At 38.0% G+C, this 26,589-nt stretch overlaps 1 protein-coding gene across 1 annotated transcript; it reads left to right on the top strand.

The window, feature by feature from the left end:
* On the top strand, nt 1-26,316 carry lman1 (lectin, mannose-binding, 1). The gene is given in 14 exon segments (XM_036588853.1): nt 1-40; nt 2,742-3,035; nt 8,979-9,133; nt 10,020-10,127; nt 10,583-10,644; nt 11,466-11,565; nt 13,125-13,248; nt 14,200-14,258; nt 14,455-14,587; nt 15,515-15,696; nt 16,607-16,677; nt 23,583-23,739; nt 24,031-24,152; nt 25,748-26,316. Coding segments are annotated over 14 exon segments (1,644 nt in total). The 3' UTR covers nt 25,785-26,316.
* The last annotated feature ends 273 nt before the right edge of the window (nt 26,317-26,589 follow it).

Below are 26,589 nucleotides of genomic sequence, written 5' to 3'. Positions count from 1 at the left end.
ATGACTCATTCTGGTGTGACCACCTCCAAACGGGGGTCAGGTAAGACTGTCCTGAGATCAGCCAGGTTCTTTATGTTACAGCAGTTATAACAGGGTTTCTGGTGCAGGGACCTGATCTTTGGTCAGAGTGACAAACGCAGAATGGCAACCCTGCATCGTAGGCTTCATACAGCCTGTGCTCATGAAAGCTAATTACAGGCTCGCTAGCCGGATAAGAAGCTCACATTGTGTTATATTAGCTGTCTGTTGGTTAATTGTGTAGTATTAGCCAAGTCAGGAGATGCAGGAAATGGTTAGAAAAGCAGTCGTTCATAAAAACTGGCACAAATTTTGGTAAAATTTACTTGATTATCAAATATTTTCTTTATCAGTACTAAAAGAAAAGTTTAGCTTGCATGATCTTTTTCTCTAAAAGATCCCTTAATTTAACCTGTTTATCAAGATGAGTCTTCCGCTAAAAAGTTTATTGAGGCAGGTATACATATAGCAAGGGATCTGAGGCCTTTCCTCAAAATATATTTCGCACAGTCAGCCAGATCTCTGCCAGATATTTAACCCTCCCAGGACCCCATAAAAACATTTATGAGTCTCTCAGTAGTTCTTTCTCATGCTCTCAGAGAGTTTCTCCTTTCGCGTCTTGGTTCCTCTCAGTGGTTCTTCCTCATGTTCTTAGGGATTTCTGCTGGACCAAGACTCTGCTATTTAGGTTTTCTCCAGACGTTTTCCCTGTGTTTTAGGAGTGAGATGGCCACTGCAAATGCTTGATTCTCTGGTCACTGAGTTATTTTGTACAAATATGGGGGAATGCTTACTGTCATTGGACCTTATTAACCAATATCTTCCTACGTTTTTTTCTAAAATTTGTTCTTGAGAAAGGTCCTAAGAAAAAGTCAGGCTCATGATGTGTTCTTAAAGCGCAGAACTGTTCTCACCTTTGTGCCTTTGAGTGTGTAGAATCTGCTCTTACCTAAGAACAAATCCCAAATAAGAAAACACTGGTGAATGTCAGAATCGTCATGAAAATTGCATAAGTGGGTTTTAAGAAAAAGATTCTCCTTAAGAACGTTTGGTGAATGAGGCCCGATGTGGGAGGATCCAACAGTGACTGAGTTTTGGCAGTGACCGAGTAAAATAGCAGTACAGTCAGATAAAACAAAGTAAAAAGTTATGTAAGTTTCACAGAGGAGATTTGGCCTTTTTGTGGCCTGACCACACCATTATATGCTGAATCCACTGCTGGTGTCAATAGCCAAAAAAGCACCATATGTTGAGGCCACAAAAAGCCCCTTTAATGAGGATGCTGATAAATTATTGAATGGTAAAGTCTCCAAAATGGTAACTTTACAGGAGAAAGAACGAAATATTCTTAAGTGTGAAAGGAAATTAAGGAACAAGATTTTTTTCAAGTAATTCTGGACCATTTTTGTTGATCCATTTATCATTAATTGCAACACAGTTGTGTAAAAAATGGAGAGCCAAAGTTTTGTTCTGAGAGCGATGCTGTTATTTAAGTGCCTTTATCTGTCTTAAGCAGGATAGTGGACATTTTGACACAGTGACAAAAGCCTTGAACTTCACTGTTGTAACTAGAAACATTACCAGTGACTAATGCACATTTTATTTCACTGCCACTGCATGCAAACTGACAGTTTTGTTTAGTTGGTAGGCCACGGCTAAAGGCAAATAAATAAATAAATAAAAATTGGCAAAAAGAGTGTGAGGCTTTTGAGAAGCATTTTACATTCAAACACACTGGGCCTCATTTACCAATACCTTTGTGCTCTTGAGTGTGTGTAGATTTTGTTCTTACCTAAGAACAAAATCCACAACATGTTACAGAGACAATAACAGCAAGACTTCACAGTTCGCAGTGAAATTCCTGAGCCACACTGTCAGCACAGGAGGCTTATAGGCAGACCTGGACAAACTAACGGCCACAGATATGCCAGTTTACAAGAGCGTGATTTATGTGCATGGCCAAAATGATGATTTTTAAAAGTGTATTTATTTATTTACTTGTTTCGTTATGGTTTGTTTGTTTGTTTGTAAAAAGTATTTCATTCAAACTGCTACTAGCGTCATTAATAATTAGTAGAAATGAGCCGTTTTATGGACAGGTGCTAAATATTATACTCATTATACTCTTATACTCATCTTAAGACTTTTTGTTATGTAGGTATTTTATGTGCTATGTGCTTTTAAAGGGCTGCCCAAAGTGCCCAAATTTGGCCTTTGATTTGGCCTCTGAGAAACTTACCCTATGAGACCCAATAAGACATACTTTAATACTATTTTTAAACTATTTAGACTATTTAACTCATTAAATTCTGTATTTTTAAGTTTTTTGGTAACTAAATTGTGTGTGTGTGTATATATATATATATATATATATATATATATATATATATACACATATATGTAAGTAGCTTATTTGTTAAATATGTGATTTGTTTGCTTGTTTGTTTGTTTGTTTTACATTTATCTGTGGTCTAAAAAAAAACCTCCACAAATTCCTAAAGGGACTGTATTTGCTTCATTTGCATAATATTTCACTGAATTTATAATCATCATTATAATTATCATTTTATATTACGTAGCGTACACAAAAAAATATCCATATAAGTAAAATATATTATTTATTAAATATATTTCACTTTTTTAAAATTAAAAAATAGATCGTCAATTACATATGAGTGTTTACCTGATGACGTAGAAGCCTTCGCCTGATGAATATTTATGAGTATCCGGAGCGCGTACTCCTTGCGTGGACCAATAAGCGCGCGCCCTGTTGGCTTCTCTCGCGCTTTCCCGTGGTGCCGCGCGCAGGAAGCGCTGCGTCAGCAGTGAGCTAGTGAGTGTAAAGATGGCGGCGCGCGCGCTGGTAGCGGCGGTGGTGTTGTGTGTGTGCGCGGTGCTGCAGGAGACGCGAGGCAGCGGCGGGGACGCGCCTCACCGGCGCTTTGAGTACAAACACAGCTTCAAGGGCCCCCACCTGAGTCGGGACGGGAGCATCCCCTTCTGGGTTCACACGGGGAGTAAGTGCCGGGGCTACGGGGGGGCCACTTCCCTCACTCACCCACTCACTCACTCAGCACAGCTATATTGATTAGTAACCTCACTGAGACTGACACGAGCTGATTATCAATAACCTATTTATATTATTTTACTGTCTGCTGAAGAAAACTACAAAAATGTGTTTAACTTACTTATTATTCCTCTGTGTTGATGAGTATCTCTCCTCACTCAGCACTGCTGCACTGATCAATAACTCACATAACTCAATCACTGTGATTTACACGCGCAGATTATCAGTGAGCTCGTTATACCATCTCATTCGCTGGGTATATTACACAGCTTTTTACTGACAAGATGCTTTAAACATCTATAAGTGTTGCTCTGTTAGTGGAGCTGAGTGATCCTTCTTCACTCAGCACAGCTGTACTGATCAATAACCACACTGAGACTCTTACACGAGCTGATTATCAATAACATCTTTGTACCATTCTACTGCCTGCTGAGACAAACTACACAAAAATATCTTTAACGTAGTTATTATTACTGTAATAGCATTGATGAGTATCTCTCCTCATTCAGCCCTGCTGCACTGATCAATAACTCAATCACTGAGACTCCTACTGATGATCAATAACTTCGTGATACCATCTGATCACTCACTGGGGCAAAAAACACGTCTTTTTACTGACGAAGTGCTTCAGACTTTAAGTATTGCCCCATTAGTGGAGCTGAGTGTTCCCTCTTCACTCAGCACAGCTGTGATTAGTAACCTCACTGAGACCTATTATCAATAACCTCTTATATCGTTTTACTGTCTGCTGAGACAAACTAAAGAAAAATGTGTTATTATTACTCAGTGTTGATGAGGAGTCTCTTTCATTCAGCACTGCTGCATTGATCAGTTATCGATTGATACCAGTTGATACCGTCTCATCGCTCACTGAGGCAAATTACGCATCTTTCTTACCAACCAAATGCTTCAAACTTTATAAGTATTGCCCTGTTAGTGGAGATGAGTATTCCTGTTTCACTCAGCACAGCTGTACTGATCGGTAATCTGGCTGACACCACTGCATAATCAATAACCTCTCGAAAAACATCTCACTGGGTGCTTTTTACAGACAAGGCAACTTAACCTCGCAATTACTGCCCTAACAGTGCAGATCAGTGCTCTGTCTTCACTCAGTACATAGCGAAAGTTTAACACGTTCAAGATGGTGGGAAACAGAAACTGGTTTGTAGAGGAGACGAAGTTTGTGCTTTGAACTTTAAAAGGCGGTGGTGGGACGGGGGTCTTGTTATCTTCATGCTTGCTCTTTACAAAGAACCAGGTGGAGGTGCCTGTATGCACTACTAATCAACATCCTGCCTGTAAACGTACTGTTATCAGTAATGCTGCAGATGCTTGCGCATGCTGCTTATCAATACCCTGATGTTCTAGTCGCTCATCAGCATCTTGGTGTAGATGCTGTAGAGTGAAGATGGGTGATATGGGGCTGTCACAATTGTGAAATTTTAGCTGATGGTTAATCGTCATGTAAACATTTGCGATTAACGATTTAATTGTCTTTTCTTTTTTGTTATACGCCGATCAGCCATAACATTAAAACCACCTCCTCGTTTCTACCCTCAGTGCGTATTTAATCAGCTCCACTTACTATATAGGTGAGCATTGTAGTTATAGAATCACAGACTGTAGTCCGTCTGCTTCTCTGCATACTTTGTCCCCTGTTTACACTGTTCTTCAGTGGTCAGGACCCCTAAAGGACCCTCACAGAGCAGGTACTATTTGGGTGGTGGATCATTCTCAGCACTGTAGTAACCTGACGTAGTGTTGTCGTGTTAGTGTGTGTTGTGCTGGTACAAGTGGATCAGACACAGCAGTGCTGCTGGAGTTTTTAAACATTGTGTCCACTCTATTAGACACTCCTACCTTGTCGGTCCACCTTGTAGATGTAAAGTCAGAGGCGATAGCTCATCTGCTGCTGCACAGTTTGTGTTGGTCATCCTCCAGTCCTTCATCAGTGGTCACAGGACGCTGTTGGCTGGATATTTTTGGTTGGTGGACTATTCTCAGTCCAGCAGTGACCCTGAGGTGTTCAAAAACTCCAGCAGCACTGCTGTGTCTGATCCACTCAGACCAGCACAACACACGCTTTCTGTGAGGGCGCTTTGGACTCTTTAGACGTCTGGTTCCATTCTCCACCACTGTGATATATTCAGACTTTCTCTAGAAACATTTTAATTCCACTAAAATTTTGAAAAATTGGTGGAATTCCGCTGTAATGTAGTTGTTCGGTGTTCTAGAAGTACTGACCATATGAAAGTAGAAACAGTATAAGAGCAGAAAAGTGTATTATGACAGAATTTATTGTGAAAATGATAAAACATCATCATATAGCCCAACCCGACTATGAAGTTTCGGTTCTTTCAACAATGCGCTCACATTACGAAAGAGAAAAGAGACCAGCTTGACCAGTCTGATGCACCTCATTGCATAAAAATGCTGCAGTCTAGTAGGTTTAATACCACTCACACTTGAAGGGGAATTCCACCGATTTTTTTTTAAATTTCTATGTAATTCAGTGGTTGAGAGCAAAGTCATTCAGAGCAGTCTGATATGAATGTGCAATTCTTTTGTAGAGAAACTTACAGACTCAGATGTCTTTACAGTGATTGTTAGAGGAACCAGAACATGATGTCTACAAAACAAATATAGCCATTTTATTTACTATCCAAAACCACCAGTGAACCTACACGCCTTCTGAGTTTTTATATGTAATGTAGATGCTGGTAAAATAGTGGTCAATCTGAAAAAATAGTTTTTTGGGGGGGGGGCAGTTTTACCTTAGAACACACTTCATATACCCCTTCACCATGAATGGGATAAAATAAATAGATTAAAGTGCGTTTTAGATGAAAACTTTATCACAAAACCACCATAAAACAATGTCGCAGACATCAGGGTGAGCAGTCATAACAGTTTCACATAATAACTTTGTGAGGGAGCTTTTAGAGGTGGACGTCTGGTTCCTATCACTACCACTGTGAACAATTCTGACTCTGTAAGTTTCTCTAGAACAGAGCATTTCACACCAAACCACTCTGATTGACTTTGTTGACATGTTAACCGTTCAGCTATACAGAAATTTTGGGAAATCGGTGGAGTTCCCCTTTAAGTTTATAGTGATTTCACCATTTTCTAAACCGCACCAGTCCAGAATAACACCCCACACAGGCTCTTCTCCAACTTTAAAGTGCCTCTTTGCTTAATACTGGGCAGGAGACAGTGAGTCACGTACTTGATCGGTTTTATCCGCCTCTTAAGTGGTTGTAATATCTCCAATCACAATGACTGATATTAGGAAGAGCTTGGCAGCTATTTAAAGAATGTAGTTCAGTGAAGTCCTGCTTTCAAGTCATAACTAGAACGATCACGGTTTCACCTGTAGTTCAACTAGTTATAAGGAATTCTCTGAGCTGTTAAAGCCTTTTTTAAATGTTTGTCCAGGAGCTGTTTGAGTTTTCAGAGTGATTTTCCACACAGCTGCAGTGTTTGAAGATCAAAGATTGGAGCAGTTTAAATCGGCCTGTCTAGACTCGTCACATGATCTAGTTCTCGTCAACAGAGCTGAATGCTGGGCCTTTGTGCCGCAGTCCTGAACAAAACTATAGACTTAAAACTCATTGACATTTATTGGAATAGCTTTGAAGACATAGTTCACTGTAAAATCAAGCTAGCAGGTCACATGATGGTTTACATGGTGGTAGCTGGTGACTGTTTGCTTTCATTCACTGTTAGCCCTGATAGCATTTTTGCCTGAAAAGAGTTAAAGAAAATCTGTATCAGCATGCAAGTAGACCAAAGGTCAGTGTTATCACGGAAGCCGCGGTCGCACTAACGCAGGCCGAGTAGTTCTTCTCCTGAGTCTGTTTAGATGATAACAATGTCATATTTGTTAAAATTTCATAATGTATTTCTATGTGTGCATTAATCTTGCACATTTATTTCAGTTTTTTGTAACATGCAGCCTTGGTTTGAACGTCAGTGTCAGTACTCAGACATCTGGCACACTTCCAAATGCTGTGGGCCTGCAGCTGACTTGAGCATTATTTATTATTTTTTCTTTTCCAGACTTTTGTAGCCTGTTACATTCTCTTTTCTCATAAAACTCTTAAGCATTGTGATGAATGTGGTGATTACACAGCTGTGACGCTCATGAAGTGCTTGAAGATGCTCTAGAAACAATGCTCTGGTTGGTTGAATCTGGTGTGCTAAACACTGAAACTGCATCCATTTGGAATTTCAGCACAAAACTAGCGTTTATTAAGTAATTTGTAATGTAATATTCTATAGATTTGCTTAGCATCACTCCTGCACCTCGTGAGTTTCTTAGCCCTCACCATTTTGTGTATTTTTTGTATTTTCATCCATCAATGTTCTGTGACTACAGTGCCCAACATGCACTGCAGAAACACGTCATACAACCACTGGGGATCCCCCCCCCACTTCCCACCCACAGTGACACAGAAGTTATGACTACTAACAAAGCCAATGATTTAGAGGCTGATAAACACCAGTAATGCGACTGTAGTTTTTTCAGACTTCCTCCCGTCTTTAAGATACATCATCAGAAGGGAGTTTTTCAGGACTTCAGACCGAGAAATCTCAATTTATCTCAGTTAACTACCGCTGCGCTGTCGTAGGAGACGAGTAAGCATGTTTAGAGCGGATCTGGCAACTGTTGCTTCTTAATTTAGGCTGAAGTGCCTGTTAAACCCATAATTCTTGTTCACTTTGACAAGAAAGATCCTTTGTTGCGAGAGAGTCTGTGTTAAGATTTGTCTGAAAATGAGGTTCACCTACTGCAGATCTTAAAACAGCCAGTCTAAGCTCAGCTAGTTCAGCTGGTCTAGTGTATTTTTTTTTAAACCACACTTAAAGAGGAATTCTACTATTTTTAAAAAACGCATGTGTAATTAAATCATCAAGATGTAAACAAAGGCATAGTTTTGAGGTACAGTTTTGGCCTAAAACACATTTCTTAAAAGCCATTCATGGTGGAGGGGTACATGCAGTATGTTGTGATGCAAGATAGTCCCCAAAGAAAACTATATACCTCTATATACCTCTAACCATAAACCAGATATACCTCTATTCACATATCATCAAAATCACATATCCAGGTTCACTGGATATTTTGGATAGTAAATAAAATGGCTGTATTTGTGTTGATGTTGTTCCCCCTGGTTCCTATCACCACCACTGTAACCAAATCTGAGTCAGTAAATTTCTCTACAATTAACCATTTTATATAAAACCACTCAACCACTGAATGACTGGTTACATCCCAACCACTGATTCTCTGCTTGAGTCAGCTCATGGTGTCAGCTGATGATTATTTGAGGGCTTTGATTAGTTTTTTGTTTATCCAGCTGAAAAAATGCCACAACAAACTTTCTACAAACATCATTTTGTTCAGCTGCAACCTTTCAGCATTCTTATTAATACCATATATCTTACCATATGATATTTTTTTTGTTTGTTTGTTTGGGGTTTTACGGATGCCGGCCTTTATCCTGATGTAATATTTTCTAAGCACATTGATTGAGCTGATTAAAGGTCTAATGACTTTCTTCTTTATATTTTCATTCATTAATATTGTAGCAGTCCAACAAAAACAATTATCTCCAAAAGGAGGACTTTGCAAGAGAAAGCAAAAACATTCTTAACTTATATTGTAAGTTAGTGTAAAAAGATCTGCTTTCCCTGCAGCGTCTATCTCTGACCACAACCTGCCACACCCTCTCCCGCTAATTAACTTCTTCAGAAGTTTTTATTTGGCTGAATCAGATGCACCTCTGAGACGAGGGTTGGAAACTGCTGCACTAAGGCTTCTGTAAATGTAGGCAACTGCTCTGTAGATGATGTATTCAGTCTGCTGTGTTTCCCTGAATTCTAGGTGCCATTCCCAGTGCGGATCAGATCCGGATCACACCCTCCCTGCGGAGCCAGAAGGGTTCAGTATGGACCAAAACTCCGGTCAGCTTCGAGCACTGGGAGGCAGAGGTGGCATTCCGTGTGTCCGGCCGAGGAAGGACGGGTGCAGACGGACTGGTAAGAGAAAACATTATAGAAGCTGTGACTGTCTTCTATTTTAAAGTGAACCTGCTGAGACACAAAGTATGATATGACTGACCAAATGTACATATACTGGCCACTTAATTAGAAACCTCTCCGCCTTGTTGGTGTACAGTTAGAGACTGTAGCCCATCTGGTGGTGTGCAATTGTGTGAGTCATCCTCTAGCCCTCCATCATTCGAGCTGGATGTGTTTAGATCTTATCTAAAAAGTGACACATACACTCTGTCTGTTATATCAACACACTACCATGTCAGTGTCACTGCTGTGCTGAGAATGATCCACCACCAAGATATGGACAGCAGAGGCCCTGTGGTCAGAAACTGACTGATGATGAATAGAGTCAAACCCTCCAAAAAGATTTAGTGTTTCTGATTTCCTTCACCGGGTCATGTGGTTTGTCTGCATGATCTTAAACAGCTTTTAATGTTCTCTTTGATAACAAAACCATCTGATAAAAGTTGAATAGTTGGTTTTTTTTTTACTTTTCCTATTGTTCCACATATAGTAAGTGTTTCTATATGTAGCTGTTCTCTCCCTTCATGCCCTGCTGCTTACATTTACTACATCTTGGTCACCTACAAAAGTATATGAGTGTGATTACAACTGTGAGACTGCTACAGTATGTGTTTAAGGTTCTACCACAGCTGTAATTTGGTTTCTGAACTGGCATTTTTCTGTCAAACGTGCCTCACTCAGTAATAAGGTACTGTAATTCGTCTTAGGAGGAGCTGTATTTTTCCTTACTATGGCTATTTAAAGAGGACAGGGCAGAGCATGTTGTAGAGGTTCTCAGTTGTGGCCTGTTGTACTCCATCCTGAAGCACCACTTACTAATTATTTGTCTGCCCCCCCAACGTAGGCCATATGGTTCACTGCTGCTCAGGGGCTGGAAGGTCCAGTTTATGGTGCTGCTGACCAGTGGAATGGTGTGGGAATTTTCTTTGACTCGTTTGACAATGATGGAAAGGTTGGTGTAAACATTTAACATTATTATTTTTGCTGATAATAGATTAAATAAATCAATAACAATATTAACATAACATTTATGAGTTATCCTTATGGTTGTTATTGTAAGCACTTTTCATGTTACCCAAGGACGCTGCGCAATAAGTCGAGAGTAATAAAAAAAATAAATAAATAAATAATAGCCCTGTTTTCTTATAAAAGAACTGTTATCCATGAACGGAGAAAGGCAGTGAGTTGTTATTTATGCATGTCAAGGTTAACCACTGTTTGTTTATTGTTTGTTTCTTTTTATTTACAAATAGCTAAAAATGTGTGGATCAGGAATTATAATAGGCATATTTTTTAATGCTTCTGTTGAGAAATAAACATCAAACCACCTCTTTAAAGTATGCTTTGTTAATCCTCTGGAGACTAAATGCAGATTATGTTTTTGTCTGCGTGACCTTGCTATTGTAGAAAAATAACCCAGCGGTCATCGTGGTGGGGAACAATGGAAAACTTGTTTATGACCATCAGAAGTAAGTAAACATTCTCTCCTTCATGACGTCACTGTTGGTCACTGCAAGAGTTCAGTAGGGATTAGTACATGGTTATTTACGGGAATGAGGAGTAAATCCCCTCGTCTTCTGTTTGTCGTGTGGTGAGTGAAAGTGTTAAATGTCCTCTGCAAACCAGAAGAGCCATTACAGAACACGTGTGTCAACATGTACTTCAAAATCCAACATGGACATAAACCAACACTCTGGAGCTAGTGCTTTATGATATGGGCAACATATTATATTGTGGTTATATTGCAGATTATGATTGTGCTATTTCTTGCACTATATTAAAACTCATTGGTGAATCAATAATGTGATGTGGTTAATGACAGGTCTGTATTGTTGTGACCAAACAATACTTTTGTTAAGTTGTGTTAATACCTTTATTCATCAAAACACCCACAGAAACCTTTTGGAACTGTGATTGGTCAGGATGTGTACAGCAGTAAAAACACTGTGATTGGTTAGAGGCTAATTTGCATATTGCATCCTTCTGTGATAGCAGTACTACACATTATTATATTATCACAATAGTGATTAACAAATGATATGTTCTGCAGCCCTTCCTGGAGAAAAATGCTTTAGGTGCTAATTTGCAATATTGATTTCTATTAGTAATTTTAAACACTTAACTCAGTTATGAATTAGGAGGATTTTTTTTATTTATTATTATTTAAACCCCTGTTTGTTTTCCATGAATGGCTTCTGTGTGAAAACAAGTTGGAAACAGATTTTATGAGACATGGTTATTTGTTTAAGTGTTTAAATGGTGTTTTTTTTTGTGTTGTTCCTCTCTTCAGTGATGGGTCAACCCAGGCTCTGGGTACGTGCCTTAGGGACTTCCGGAATAAGCCCTATCCCATCCGTGCCAAAATCACATATTACAAAAAAACATTAATGGTGAGTGGCAGAGGGTGAGTTCTTTTTGTCTCCAAGACAGAAAAGAAAAGTGAAACTATACAGAGAAAACAAAATAATTCCTAGGTTTCTGAGTGTTGACAGGCCAACATTGCTGTGAACTGGTTTGATCTTAAAGAGCAGCAATACTGCAAAAACTGACTGTCTTTCAGAGATGTCTAAATTAATTTCTATGTCAAATGAACTGTGCTGTGCTAAATACTGATGTCCCTGGTCCAGTCTGAAAGATCCGTATCGGAGCTCATCAGGGCCTATTGTAGATCAATATTATTTATTTATTTATTTATTATATTAAGCCTGATCTAATTCTGATCTTTGTTAAGGCTACTTACCAGACTGGCCAGAGAGACTTCAGTTAGTGACTCTCAAATTGCCATTTCTGGCCTTTGTCTTTGTGTGTGTGTGTGTGTGTGTGTGTGTGTGTGTGTGTGTGTGTGTGTGTGTGTGTGTAGCCAGGGTCACATCAGACTGAATGCTGTAACTGATGCCATAAAGCAAGGCTGCACCCTGTGCATTGAAGTTTATTCTGTATAAATAATATAGTAGCATATATATAATAATATACAAATATATGTGTTAGCAATTAAAGGGCTCATATCATGGAAGGGTCTCATTTTCCTAAACAAAAGTGTTTAATTTAGTTAGCAAGCAGTTATTAAAGTTTCAAAACATACCATTCACTCTCCAGTCCATACACTCCATTTATAGACACTAAGGGCTAGTTTAGCACCCCCTATATATACTGACATTATAAGAGCTTTTCGGCCTGGACTGCTTTTTGAATGAGGCACAATACAGGGCAGCCAATCAAAACAGAAGTCATTTACATATATCATTCTTAAAAGCACAGTAAAAAACAGCATGTTTAATTCTAAGGGATAAAGAAGATGAACTTGCAAAAGTAAAATATGACTGTTTTTGGTACATAAAACACAGTCAACAAAAAAAAAATCTGTAAATTGTTTAACTGCAGTTTATTACTAAATACTCTAGACTAGGTTCAGACTTGAAAAAGTTGACTTGTGAACATTGCACTAATTACACCACTGTTGTAGATGTGCCATAAACCTGCAGTAGACATGTTTTCAGAAATTTAAGAGTTTTAAAAGAAAGCGTTTTAAATGTGAATGTGGAGCTGCAACAGCCACTTGTACAGCCACTTGTCAGTGCCTGTGTATTCAGCTACAGTTAAGCTGGTCACCTTTCCCCAACAGAGTTAATCTAACCGAGTACAACATTTAAAGTGTCCGCCTGTTACACACTTAACAGTAACAGTGCATTCAAAGACGAGGAAGCCTTTATTGCCCACTTTGCTAGATGCAACAGTAGTGCATTTAAGACACTATAAAATTGGCATTTCAATAAATTAGTCCACAAAAAAAGTAAATATATCCATTTAGAGTTGCACTTTTTCCTGCAGCTTTTCAAAGTGATTGGCTGCCTAGGCTATCTTGACTAAATTTAATATGGGACAGAACATCTTTGGTACTACGACCTGTCCTTGTTCTCTAGATGAAAACCACTGCTCTCTTTGCCCTCAGGTTCAGATCAATAACGGTTTCACCCCCGAGAAGGAGGATTATGAGTTCTGTACCAAAGTGGACAACATGATCATTCCATCCACTGGGTACTTTGGCATCTCAGCCGCCACAGGAGGACTAGCAGGTCAGGGCCGCCTGAAACCTTTCCCACAATTCTGTTCATGCTTTGAGATTTTGAAAGGAATAGTTAGGCAAAAAATCAGATTTCCCTAGTTTCCCACGTACCCCAGATGTAGTCAGTCAGACGTTTGGTGTTGCTTCTTTGGTTTAGGGGTGGAGCTACAAGGATTACGTTCCTAACAAACACTAGAAGGCAGTGGTCACCCAAATGATTTTTGTTAAAATACATCCCCAAGAGATTTCTCAAACCTCATCCAGGACTTCATTAAGCTTGTAAACATGTGTCTGTGTGGTTTAGAACACAGCATGACTTACTGTGTTTTAAACCAACAATTAAAATGAGCAAATCTTCACTACTAAAAGCAGCTATTTAACACAAACAGGAGCTGGTCTTCACAAAGCGGGATTGATCAGATGGATTTGATTCCTCCACATTGGTTATTATCACAAATATTGATTCTAGATCAGCCCTCCGACTCCTGAGATGGCTTGCGAACACAGACTAAAGCGGCTGCCTGCAGTTTTGTTCATTTTTATGGTTTACTTTAAGTCAGACTGTGTCCTAAAACACATCAACAAGTTTGTGCAATCTTAATGTAGAGTCGGATGCAGTTTAAGCAGATTGAAAAGTTTTGGTGATGTATTTTTACAGAAACTATTTGGGCTATTCGAGTGACTATTGAGGTCTAGCCTCATCATTCCTGTTCTAAACTGAAGAAGATAAATTTGGGCACCAAACGTCTTAGTTGAGCGACTAAAAATGGCCTTTAAGCCATGTTACATTGAAAGTCATGTATTACTGTGAATATCAGATTATCACAACCATATAACCGCAGGGAGTAGGGGTGCTTTGTATTCCTCACACTTGCACCAGACATTATAACGCTTGAAAAATGTTCTCAGTTGAATCTCATGAGGCATTTTATTTTAATATTTTGTTATTGTTTTTCTCCAGATGACCATGATGTCTTATCATTCCTGCTGTTCAGGTTAACTGAGCCTGGACAAGAACTGGTACATGTTTTTTTTCACCGTCCACACACACAAACACTTAAGTGAAGTTAACAAAGAACCCTCCATACTTATTTCATAAGTGTTCGCCAATTACTTCATTCTTTTGTGCGGCGTAATTGGAGTAGGAGTGTGTGCGGTGCAGCAGGCCTCCGCAGAGTTTTGAATGCGTGTTTTGTTTCTTTCTGTGTGTGTGAAGCCCCCACCCGAACAAGAGATTCCTAAAGAGGAGCAGGACAAGTACCAGGAGGAATTCCAGAACTTCCAACAAGAGCTGGACAAAAAAAAAGAGGAGTTCCAGAAGGAGCACCCTGATGTCCAGGGGCAGCCCCGTGAGTGCCCCACCAATTCTAACTTGAAATCTGCCTATTACAACACTAGAATGCCCTTCTTACTAAACATGCTGTAGATATTTGGGGGAAAATTACTGTTGAGTGTAAAGAACTTTAAGAAAGAAAAGATTTTGAAAAGAGAGCTGGTTGAACCAGGCAAAATGAGGAGGAATAAAGGCAATTTATACGGAAGCGCAAAGTTCCTGAAGTTCAGGTCTGCTTGCTCAACACACCTTGTTACTGTCCTAGCGAAACTTGGTGACTGAATCATTAAGTTTAATTGATTATCTGTGATAAATCTGTGACAAATAATTGGATGCCTGTCTTTGACAGGTGATAATCACCCATGTTGAAAGGGAGTTAGAAAAGAAATAGGGCATAATTGTCAAATAATATTAAATAATATTTGCATACTTTTATTAACCTAGAATTGTTAACAGTGGATTGTTGCAGAGCATTAAGTTCAGTAAGTGCACTGCCATAGTATTATGCCAAATTTGGGTTGCATAGATGGAAATAATTTATTAGTATAAGTGGAGATGATTTTTATTTATTTATTTATTTATTTATTTTATTTTATTTTTTTTTAACCCCCCTCAGAATATCATCGCTGCCCAGAGAAAAACATGCATCTCCATTTTTGTCGATTTTAAGTTTTCTTCATCATTTGAACATGGGGGCTGAATAGACCAGTAGCAATGCTCTAAAATTACTTGGAATAAAATACTGACTTATCTTCACACTGACTTACATTTAAAGGTAAAACTTTTTGCCCACTTTCCTGTGAAGTTACCATTTTGGAGATGCTTGTTTTCCTGTGGACAGCGGCGATATGTAAAATATTGTAATATTGCCCAGCCCGACTCTGTATCTGTGTCTGTATTACCTGTCATGAGTTCGCTGTGAACCGTGCTTTGCTTTGTTCAGTGGAGGACCTTTACGAGAGTGTGAGCGATCGCGAGCTCCGTCAGGTGTTCGAGGGACAGAACCGCATCCACATGGAGATCAAACAGCTGAACCGGCAGCTGGCCATGATCCTAGACGAACAGCGCCGTTATGTTTCCGTCATCACGGAGGAAGTTTCCAAACGCGGAGCCCAGTCAGGCCAGGTAGGACTGGAACCAGTGTAATCTAATCCTCACAGTATTAGTATTAATTACGAACAGAATGGGTTTATAGGTTAATTCAGTTATAAAATCAATATGAGTTTATTTATTCAAAGTTATGGGGCATTCCAGCCTAAAACTAGCATTTAATATTATTTTTTATTTTTGTGTAGCAGTCTGCAAAGCTCCGTTTCACCCCATAGTCTTAGTGGTTTTGACAGTGATCCACAATTTTGCATGTCTTCATGTTTTTATCCATCTGCAATTCATTTTCCATTGGTCATCAGACTTTTATGTTAAAGGATAATTCGAATGAAGAATTAACCAGCTAGTGAAACGTTTCAAACATACATCAGAAGGTTTTTCTAGTCTTCAAACCAGGAAATCTCATTTTAGAGACTGCTGCTGAACCACTTTCAGAGGAAAGTTAGATATGTTTGTAACAGATGTAATGATGGTTATTTTGGCCAGAGTGGCCCTTTAACTGCTTTAAAAAGTGGTCAGTAAGGTGTAGATGGTCCAGAATGTCTTCTAACCTTAGTTTTGCCCTGAAGCTATGAGGTTTGCACTAAAGGTAGCATATACCCCATAAATTAGCATCATGCAACACGAGCTACATTAGACTTGAAGCTCCAGTGCAAAACTTAAGCAAACTATATTTGTGTGTAAGTTTGATTCTTAGTCAAATTCCTTTAAAACAGATACAAAGGTCATGAACACTGGCCAGTCCGATCCCTTTGGAGCCATATCTGTTGCATTAACATGTTACTTGATCATTTAATGATGAATTGGCACAGTGTATCCCTGAATAAATACAGAATTAATTAATTTTAGTTCTGATTATTTTCTTCTTTACAAACCCCACTTCATACCCATGGTTTGTCCTGAATAGTGAGGTAATCTGTTGTTTCAGGCGCCGAGTCAGGAAATGGACACTGTAATCTCCACACAGCAGGAGGTCCTGCGTAACCTGGACGACCTGAGGTGAGCTCCTCCGTGTTGTCAGTCTGTGCTTGCCCTGTGTTTGTTAAACAGGCCTGTAAACCTCATATTCCAGAACAAACAAGTGGAATCCAGGGCAACGTGAGTAAATCTCTGTCCAATCTGAGTAAAATCCAGCAGCCTAGGTGTCAGAGGCCAGTAATCTACTGGTAGTCATTTTCTTAAGCAAAATCCTCCTTACGAGGCCATTGATGGAAACCTCTCAATCACACAGCTCCCCCACCTGCCCTGTACATGTACCCCACTGTCCCCCACCGGGCAACAGCCGTATCTCTTCTCTAAAGCCTCTATTTGTGGAGGTTTGACCTGCGACCCCTTGCTGTGTTTTGGTTATGAGTATACAGTGCTAGTTTAGAAGCTTCTGTTCTTAGATGTCTGCCTGACCTGACCTGTTTACCTTTCAGTGCTGTCTGCAGGTTTTTCTCTACAGTTGTTTATGCATCTTTTTTATTGTCCTCTGTTATAATAGAAGATTGATTTTACTTTAGAATCACTTTGTAATATTTTCATAAACTAATTAGCAGTGGTTATGCTAAAAGAATGAATTGGCGACAGCATGAAACCAGTTTGTCTCCTCTGACACGGAGTCAGATACAGTATTGTCCGATACTGATATCAGTTTGATATTTGTTTTCTTTAAGATTGCTTAGCTTTAAATTGAGCTTTTTTTTTAATTGAAGCACTTTACTTAAGATGACCTTCAGAACAGTATCATGTTGAGGTGGGCAATATGATGATACTTTATCCTGATAAATTATGTCATTGTGATAATATACTTTTCGGAGCATATCGTGGATGTTGAGTAGTTAAAGAACACAAAACTACTGAATATAAATGGAGCATAATTAGTTTTGTTTAATTATTTTTAGCATGGTATGTGAAATGTTACTAAAATACCCAAAGCTTTGGATGGCGGCGTAAATGTAGCACTGATAGTGCATTTTGTTTCTGTGTCAAAATATTGATACCGTGTATCATATGATATTTTTGCCATATCGCCCACCTTTGGTATCATGTTCAAATTGCTCAAGTTGTCTACTAGCCTGCAAGAAGAAATACATAACTAACATGAGTGACACAAAGTCACAGCTTTATTTCCATTTTCAGCTTTTTTTGCAGAAAATGAATGAAACTAATAAATAATTTAAAATAAAGGAGTTGTACTTCTCATATAATACTATTGCTACTCGTTTGCTCTTATGCTAACAGTAGACTGTATGGTCCTGTTGTTAAGTGACCCCTTTTACTCTGGTTATGTTATGCAACTCTAGATTGTCAGTGTCTTTAACTACCATTCAACTAAACATCTATTAAATGCAACTGAACATGAAGTTGCATTAAAGAGATTCTATTAAATCTGTCCCTAAACCTAACCTTAAGGCAAAACCCACACCTACTCTTAAACCTAACCCTTACCTTAATGTTGTTGCTAATCAACTATTACCAGAACATTTTGGTAATAATTAATGTATCTGTAGATCATCTATAGAGGACTATCCAAATAAAGTGGGACCAAATTTTGTACAAAAACATAAAGAAGTTATATGATATCCAGCTAATATTGGCCTGACGTGATTCTGAGTATCAAATCTATATTTATTCCATCTCCTAGAAAACATATTTTCTTGCCTTTTATCTATTATGTCTTTATTGCAAACTTTAAAATGTTATAATTGCTGTTAGCAATTTAAACTGCCTGAAAATGGTGGGTGTTTCTAGTTAGCTCTGTAGAGATGCGCTGAACTGGAAGGGGATTAAAGGGAAAATTAAAATGTTAATATTCAGCTGTAAGTATAATGTGTCCAATTCCAGTCAAATTATTCTTATGATCTGATAAGCTTGCTCGGTTAATCCAGATTAAACATCATGACTTGGTGCCATTGTGAAGATGACTTGGTGCCATTGTGAAGAAGTCATTATATGACCGAATAATGACGTGTTAAAGTGTTGTTGTGTGGCTGGTGTTCAGAGTGAAGGTGTAGTCACTCTGGATCAGGCTACAATAACAAAATATTAAACAATGGGAGATTTTAATATTACCCTGAGATTAGACTCAGAAATTCTGCATCTAAAACTCCTTAACTGTGAAAATCGAGGATTAGTGAGAACAAAGACTGAAGCCACAACTCCTTAATTCTCCTATGATCAAACTATACAGACTGTTAAACCTTGTTGTTGTGGTTTTTATAAGATTTTGGGTCTTTGTTCGTGGCTGAGATTAGTAGATTAGGATGTGTTTTTTGTATGTATTGGTCACCAACTGTAATGAACTCTAAAAATCGTAAGTTACAGACTTACTACAGTGACTTTTTCAAACTGACTGAAAGTATAGTGCAGTAAATAAAGAAGGTCTGAGGTAATGAATGACTACTTTGATGATGTTTTCAGCCTAAATTATATTCAGTCATCTAAGTATTCATACAAACAAGCCTACCTATATGAAGTTTTGTGAAACTGTTCCTGTCTGTGCTGCACTTAATTAACAAATGTCCATATTGTGGTTTTGTATTTTCAGTGATAACTTGCAAAACATAAAAAAAGCACGATTGAATCAACAGCAGGACATTGACCTGTATTACTTTGACCAAAATAATTAACACTTGTCAGATTACATCTAGTGATACATGATTATCAGAGTAATGTGGGTGTCTGAAGATAATTTCCTTAAAAAAAAAAACTTTTTGACATCATACAGATGTTTAGACTTGACTAATATATTGAACCAATATTCAATGTATTTATTGTACTCCAGAAGAGTCAAATGTCTTTTTTCCCATTTTGCTGCGTTTTTAACACTACAGACGTCCCAGTAGTCTCGATTTCTACATTTTATAAATGTTTATCGGCATTGGTGGATACAGCCGTATGCAAAGTTTGGGCGCTGATGGTAAAGCTACATATTTTGTTGATTTGAAGTGAAAATAAGTGAACACATCCTCTGCAGAGAACACACTTCTACACATTTTAATGCACAATTACTGTTTATTTGCTGAATTTAACATGTTAGAAAAAAGGACGTGATGTGCAAAAGTTATGGCACATTTTTATATTTGCTGTTATTTTTTCCAATATGTTAAACTCAGCAAGTGAATAGAAGTTGTGCACAAAAATTAGCAGAAAATGTTATTTATGTGTGTTTTCTGTAGACGTTAACTGTGTTAACTTATTTTTACTTAGAAAATCAACAAAACCTCATTTGGCCAGTCATGTTCAAACTTTTGTGTACAGCTTTGTATGTAAAAAAAAAAAAAAATTGATGTCTGCATCAGCCCACAATTCCCATATTGGCGCATCCTTAATTACATGAATACCTTGATGCTTCCAAACATCACAGAAATGCTGGTCTGGAACTGTGATTGGTCACAGCACACAGTACAACCCATTGATTTAGAGACATATTTGCATATCACAGCCTTCTGAGATATCAGTATTGCAAATGTCAATATTGCAATAACGATTAACAAACTGTATATCGTCCAGCCCTCGTGTCTCTGTGTTGTGCATAGGCACAGATGTAATGTCTGGCAATGCTGCAGCTGCCTTTTAATGACTCTTCCTGATTCCCATCTGATCTGCTCAGCTATTCACACCAGCACATGTACCTGAGAGCATAATCCAATAGTCATTAGTAATCAGTGTCATGGTTTTGCTCATTTGGGTTAATCCACTCCGTGTTGCGCTCCTTGTTGTGTTAACCGATGCTCTATTTTGTCCTTAGACAAAAAAAAACTCCCCTGATCTGAATCATCTTATAGATGATAAAAAAAAAAAGGCCTTGACTTTTTCTCTGAAGGGTGAATTAATTTATTGACCCCTGTTAGTCCAGCAAAATTACTTGCTGGGGACAACAAGGCTTTCGCCCAATATATAGGTCATTTGGAGTAGATAAAGATTAGATGAAGGGTTTAATAAACGTTCACTTTGTCGCTTAAGGGAGATTTGTGTCTAATGATTTTTGTTCCCCCTTGAGAAACAAATTTGATTTTGTTTGGGTACGGACCTCCGCTTAGCGCCAGCCGCCGAGGGGCCGCGCCGTGTGTTTCTGGAAGAAAAGGCGGCATCTTAGCGGCGTTCATCCTTAGCGGATTAGACGACAGTCTTTAAATATATCCTTCATACACGGGGACGTACATGCTTCTGATTGCTTTCTTGTCTCTGCGATTCCCCAAAGAGGCCGCGCTTATGACTTAGCGTCCGCTTTCATTTTCTCGACCCATCTTTTTAATATCTCACTAATCGTCTCAGCCTCCTTAAGACGACTCGTTAGAATGAGGTTTGACGACTCGCGGCAAGAAAAATGTAATTTAATCAGAGACATGATCTTAATTTGAAGATGTGTTCTTGATTAAAAGGTTAAGCCCCTCCTTTATTTATTTCTTTATTTATTTTTGCTCTTTTAATGCTCATCCAAGGAGTTAATGTGCATCAGTTTGCACTGAGTTTTTATAGTGTATTTAAGAACAGTAGACTTAATATTTGTACTTCGGCTCATTTTCATTGTGCAATATTTTGGAAAATCTTTGTTTTCTTGTATGAGGATGTTTGGAAGGAAGAGTCATTTATTTTTTAGGAGTTTTAGACACTTGTCTGTTGTCTTGATCTCTTTTGTTTGACATGAATAAGTTCAGACCAGCTGTCCTATTTATTTAGTGGTTATTGTTGCCTAATCTTCTATCCTACGTCACTTTTTTCCATTTTCTGCGCTCATTTTAGGCATGAAATAAGCAGAATGTTTCATCCTGCTTATATAACTAACTACACATATATGGCATTAAATATGGCATTTTTCTAAACATTTCAATGCACAGTTTCTTTTTATTTATCCGATTTTAACATATTGGACATATTTTTTTTTTTTTTCAATATGTTAGTCAGCAAATAAACAGTTGCCTGTTAAAATATGCAAAAGTGTATATTGTTTAGGATGTTTTAACTTACTTTATCATATAAAAGCAACAACATGGAATTTGACCAGGTGTGCCCAAACTTTTGCATGTGTGAATGTGTAAAACTAGAAATTTCCATATTTAATGATCGTTTTAAGACTCTTGGTAATATCAAGCATCATAAAATGAAAGCATGCTAGCGAAAGACTCCTGTCTCTGTCTGAATGGGTATGTCTTAATCATGTGAAATATGTTTAAGGGGAGGAACATGGTTTTAGAGGGATTAATTTAGCAGTCATTGCTGCCTTCGTTGCAGGGTAATTTCATTTCGTGGTGAAATTGAGGGATATATGGCCTTTTGGGAGCATTAAGAAGAGTAGGATTAAGAGATTAGATCGGGACAATTCACTGTAATATTAAGATTAGGAATTTGATGTCAGAAGAAGTTGGCCGCTGTCATTTGACAGTGTAATTGGGGACACGAGCGCTTGCCTGCAGTGACACTCCTCGACCACTAGGGGCGAAAGCGCCTTTTACTCTTTCAGCAGCAGAACAGAGGCTCTGTGGAAGGAACAGTTCAATCAGAAAAAAGATAATGTTGCTAATGATATATGGAAGCAATCCAATTAGCATTACAAAAATAGCATCACACTTGTGTTTACTAGGTCTTTCTGATGCCGAAGTGAGTGAAGGCTCAGGTTTCAGCTTGCTGTCCCAAACCAAAAGCTGTTTTTAAGTTTCTCCTGTTTTAGGCTTGAACTAACATCCAGATGTTTGTCTATTCATTTGTGAAAATTGAGCTACCTGAGTTAGTCCTGTTCTCCTAAATCTATTTTGCTCAAAGGGTAAAAAACATGACTCTTAAAACAGAATAAAACTGGTTTTCTGTGAGTAATTTGTGCTTCTGAATTGATGATCCTTCTCTTTATACTAGAGATCATCATTTTGTGAGGTGGATACACGTTGTTAGCACGGTCAGCCAATGCCGATAAGGATGGAACGCAATGATATGGCGCTGACCTAAAACGGCACATACACCGAATATGGTTTTAATTGGTTTAACTACCCTAACGTTCTTCTTGGCTTCATAGCCAAATGCTTACATGCCTTAAACCATTTTCAGTTGTAGTTTCAGACATAAATATCCACAAGTTACATGATTAAGTGATGCAACAAAGCAGACAGTAGTCACACTGCAATCTCACAAACATGAATTATTTTCAGTTAACTAGCAGCAAGGTAAAATATTTTAACACGGAACAAAAGTGGCAGACTGACAAAAAGGCAGGGACGAGTGTTTCACTGCAGTTGAAGGATGTTTTGTCTCCAAATAATGAGGTAAATGGATGGTTTCACAGCCTCATTCACAAGCGTCTCTCTATACCACAGTGGATTTGAGCCATTAGCATCCACTTTTCCAGTGAGTCCATATTTTGTTTTTGATAGAATGATGCCTTTTTTGGTCTTGGTACAACTTATTTTCTGGTCTTCTGTTAATATAAAATATATAATTTTTTTTTATGGGTTTGTTGCCATGATAGTTTTTTTACTTTACTAACGGTCAGCGTCAAAAAAAGCAACCAATGAGACATAACAGAGGTTGATATATTTACCATTTTAGTTGCAAGAACAACTACTACACTAATACTACACTAATAATATTGATCAAATAAAAATATTAAATGATGCACGGCCCAGTACAGCCCTGTGCTGAAAGAATGTCTTACCGCCCTGACATTGTTGTAATTTTAATTCTCTTAAAATTACACCAAAGGGAGCCTTACACAGTATTGTAAACATAACTAGACAGAAATAAAATTTGCAGAAACGAAGCTCATTAATTTAATTTAAAAAACTAAAATCAAAATGATTGGATGTAGAGACATGACTGTTTTCTATGTCGAATGTTATCTGTGTTGATACTCTATCAGCATCACGGTGCGACTGCCTTATGACGCAGAGTTGACTGTAGTAACGTTTGCGTCTGTGTGTGTTTTTCAGGAACACGTTTTCAGCCTCAGTAAAGCAGCTGGCTGTGGGACAGCAGGGAAACACTGGAGGTTTAGGCTCATACGAGACCGTCCAACACTTCAACGACATCAAAGAACATCTGCACGTTGTCAAGAGGAACATCGAGCACATCATCCAGAAAAACGCGGTGAGCTCACACTTATGATTGGAGGTTTACCAGTAATTCATCAGTGATGTGACTAACAGTGAACGAAAGCTTGAAGCTCTAATTATCTTGCATTTTGCTAAAAGTTGGCCCTCTGTTTTTATTTATTACTAACAGCATTAGCTTTCTTGACTGAACTGTTCCTGTAATGAAACTTTTAATGGAAAAAAAATTGAAGTTTGACTGTTGCTGAGATTTTAAACGTGTAGTATGTTGTGTGATGAGGTGAGTGATCTGTTATTTTTTATTTTGTTCTTGTTCTGTCGTGTGCAGGGTCCAGCAGAAAAGCCAAAATGTCCAGAACTCCCGCCCTTACCAGCCTGCCTCACCATGGCACACTTTGTTGTTGTCGTGGTCATTCAAACTCTCCTGTTTCTCGGCTATTTCATGTACAAGTTAGTAACGTTTTTCTGAATTCATTTTACATTTTTTAGATGAAATACGTAAGAAGTTGGGTTTTTTCAGGTGGTACAGAATCAGTTTTTACTCTGAAACAGTGTAAATAGATATAACTATAGCTCAGATTTTTTTCTTCCTACTTTTTTTATTATTATTATTTATTTTAAGAAATGGACACTTTTACTATATAGTCACCCCAGTCATGTTTTGTTGATTTTTTTTTAAGTGGGAAAAAAAATCATCACACCAAACAACACATCTTTTACAAAAAAACATAATGTAACACTTCATATGGCCTTTTTCTAAACATTTTAGTGCACAATTTCTGTTTATTTGCTGGGTTTAACATACTAGAAAAAAAAAACATAAAATTTGCAAACGTTCTATTTTGTATTTTTCCCCAATATGTTAAATTCAGCAAATAAACAGTAGCCACGTTTACATGCAGCCTGATAATCCGTTAATAATCTGACTAATGGCTCAATTTGAATAGAATATGTCCATGAATACACTTTAGTCGGAATAGACTAGTCCGATTGAGGCCATTCGGAATACAATTTCTATCCGATTGAACGAGGTGGATAATCCTGTAAATAATCCATTAAATAGAAGAATAATAGTCGTGTAAACACCTGTATCTGATTACATTCCCAATCAGAAAGTTGAAGTACGTTCTGCACGTGTGTTTAAGTCATAGCGAAATTTATAATGTTCAACATGGCGGAGCAGAAACTGGTCTGCAGAGGAGACGAAGTTTATGCTCTGATCTTTAAAAGACGGCGGTGGGACGGACGTCCAGCTTACATGTCTCAGAACACGACGTCTTCCTCTCGCCCTTCTTTAATAAGGACATGTGAAGGACGTTTTCCTGAGTCTGACATCATTTTAATTAAAAACACAAGCACTGCTCACTGCTACTCGTCTCACTCTGACTGGACTCAGGTGATGCTCATTGTCATGGTAATGTCTACACTAAGTGGTTCTCTATGTATGCATGTAATTTTGGATCGGATTACTTGTGTGAATTTTAACAGAGATTTCCCGTCAGATCGTTGAGTAGAGTTTAATATAAACACCTCAGCCTTCATCTATAATCAGAATGTATTTAACCGGATTGGCAAAAATCTTTGTCTGTAAACACAGCCAGTAAAGTAAAAAGGATGCATTGTTAAGGACGTGACTGAAGAACGGCTTTTTCTCTAATTAGGCTAACTACTCAGTACTTACTAGACAATAATTATGCATTACATTGTGGAGTGGTGTGTTCACTTTATAGGATGTGTTCACTTATTTTCACATAGAAAGTCAACAAAATGTGAAATTTGAGCAGGGCGCCCCAAACTTTTGCATACAACTGTAAATAGGTTTACTATATAAATATATAAATTATGCAGATTTTTTTAAAAAATCAGATAAAAATTGAAATAATTTTTCATGATGGTGGTGAATATATTACACAAAAGAAAAAAATCTGAGCTTTAAAATATTCAAATCTGAGCATATTTAAAAAAAGTTCTGAAAACAGCAAATTACTGAAGAGACTTTGTGACTCTTTTTCTCTGATTTTCTTTCTCTCTGTTTCTCTCTGCAGAAGCCAACAGGAAGCAGCAGCTAAGAAATTCTTTTGATGAAACAGATGACTGGTTAAAACAGCACAGTATGTAAATGAGGGATTGTTATTGTTTGTGTTATGTTTTTGTTTGAAGACTGTAAGTTATTATACTTGAAAAGCTGATGTTTTGTTTGAGATTTTTTTTTTTTCTTTTTAATTCCTTTTTTAATTTGATCTGAATTGTACAGGGTGTGAATGATTGTTCCTTCCATGAGAGTGTAAACTGTTTCGGTTTAAGATCCCCAAATACGATGTAAGATATTCATTAGTATTCAGAGAGTATGTTCAGAGTTTGTACGTCACTCTGTTTTACATGGTTTTGCTTCAGGAAGTCGACCACTGTCCCCTGAAAGTGTTGCTGTACTGTGGAAACTTGTTCTATGGAAGCAGAATGTGTCATTGTTTGGGGGGGGAAATACTGTATTCCAACGTTGTAGCCAAACTGCCAAACCTGCAAAGCCAAGGCCCAGGGGTCATGAATGTGTTTTGAATCTTTGAAAAATGATATATTTTTCTCAAACAATTTACATAAACAGAACACAAACCCATCTCTGTCTCATCTGTTTTTTTTTTGTTTTTGTCTTCATGATTTGGAATAAGAAAATGGCGCAGGACACTGAAATCACCCTGACCTGTATATCGTTGCTGTCCAAAGAAAAACAAGTATCTCAAAAATAGTGACTTTACAAGAGAAGGCAAAAACACTCTTATCTCTGTGTAAGTTAATGTAAAGAGGCTTTATTCCAAGTGATTTTGGAGCATTTCTATTTGTCCATTTATCATAAAATTTCCACACAACGTAAAGGACAGCTGGTGTGTTG

The sequence above is a fragment of the Colossoma macropomum genome, unplaced genomic scaffold (genome assembly GCF_904425465.1).
Source record: "Colossoma macropomum unplaced genomic scaffold, Colossoma_macropomum, whole genome shotgun sequence".
NCBI lineage: Eukaryota > Metazoa > Chordata > Actinopteri > Characiformes > Serrasalmidae > Colossoma > Colossoma macropomum.
Note: the sequence above shows the minus strand (reverse complement) of the source record. Positions and strands in the feature narration are given on the sequence as shown.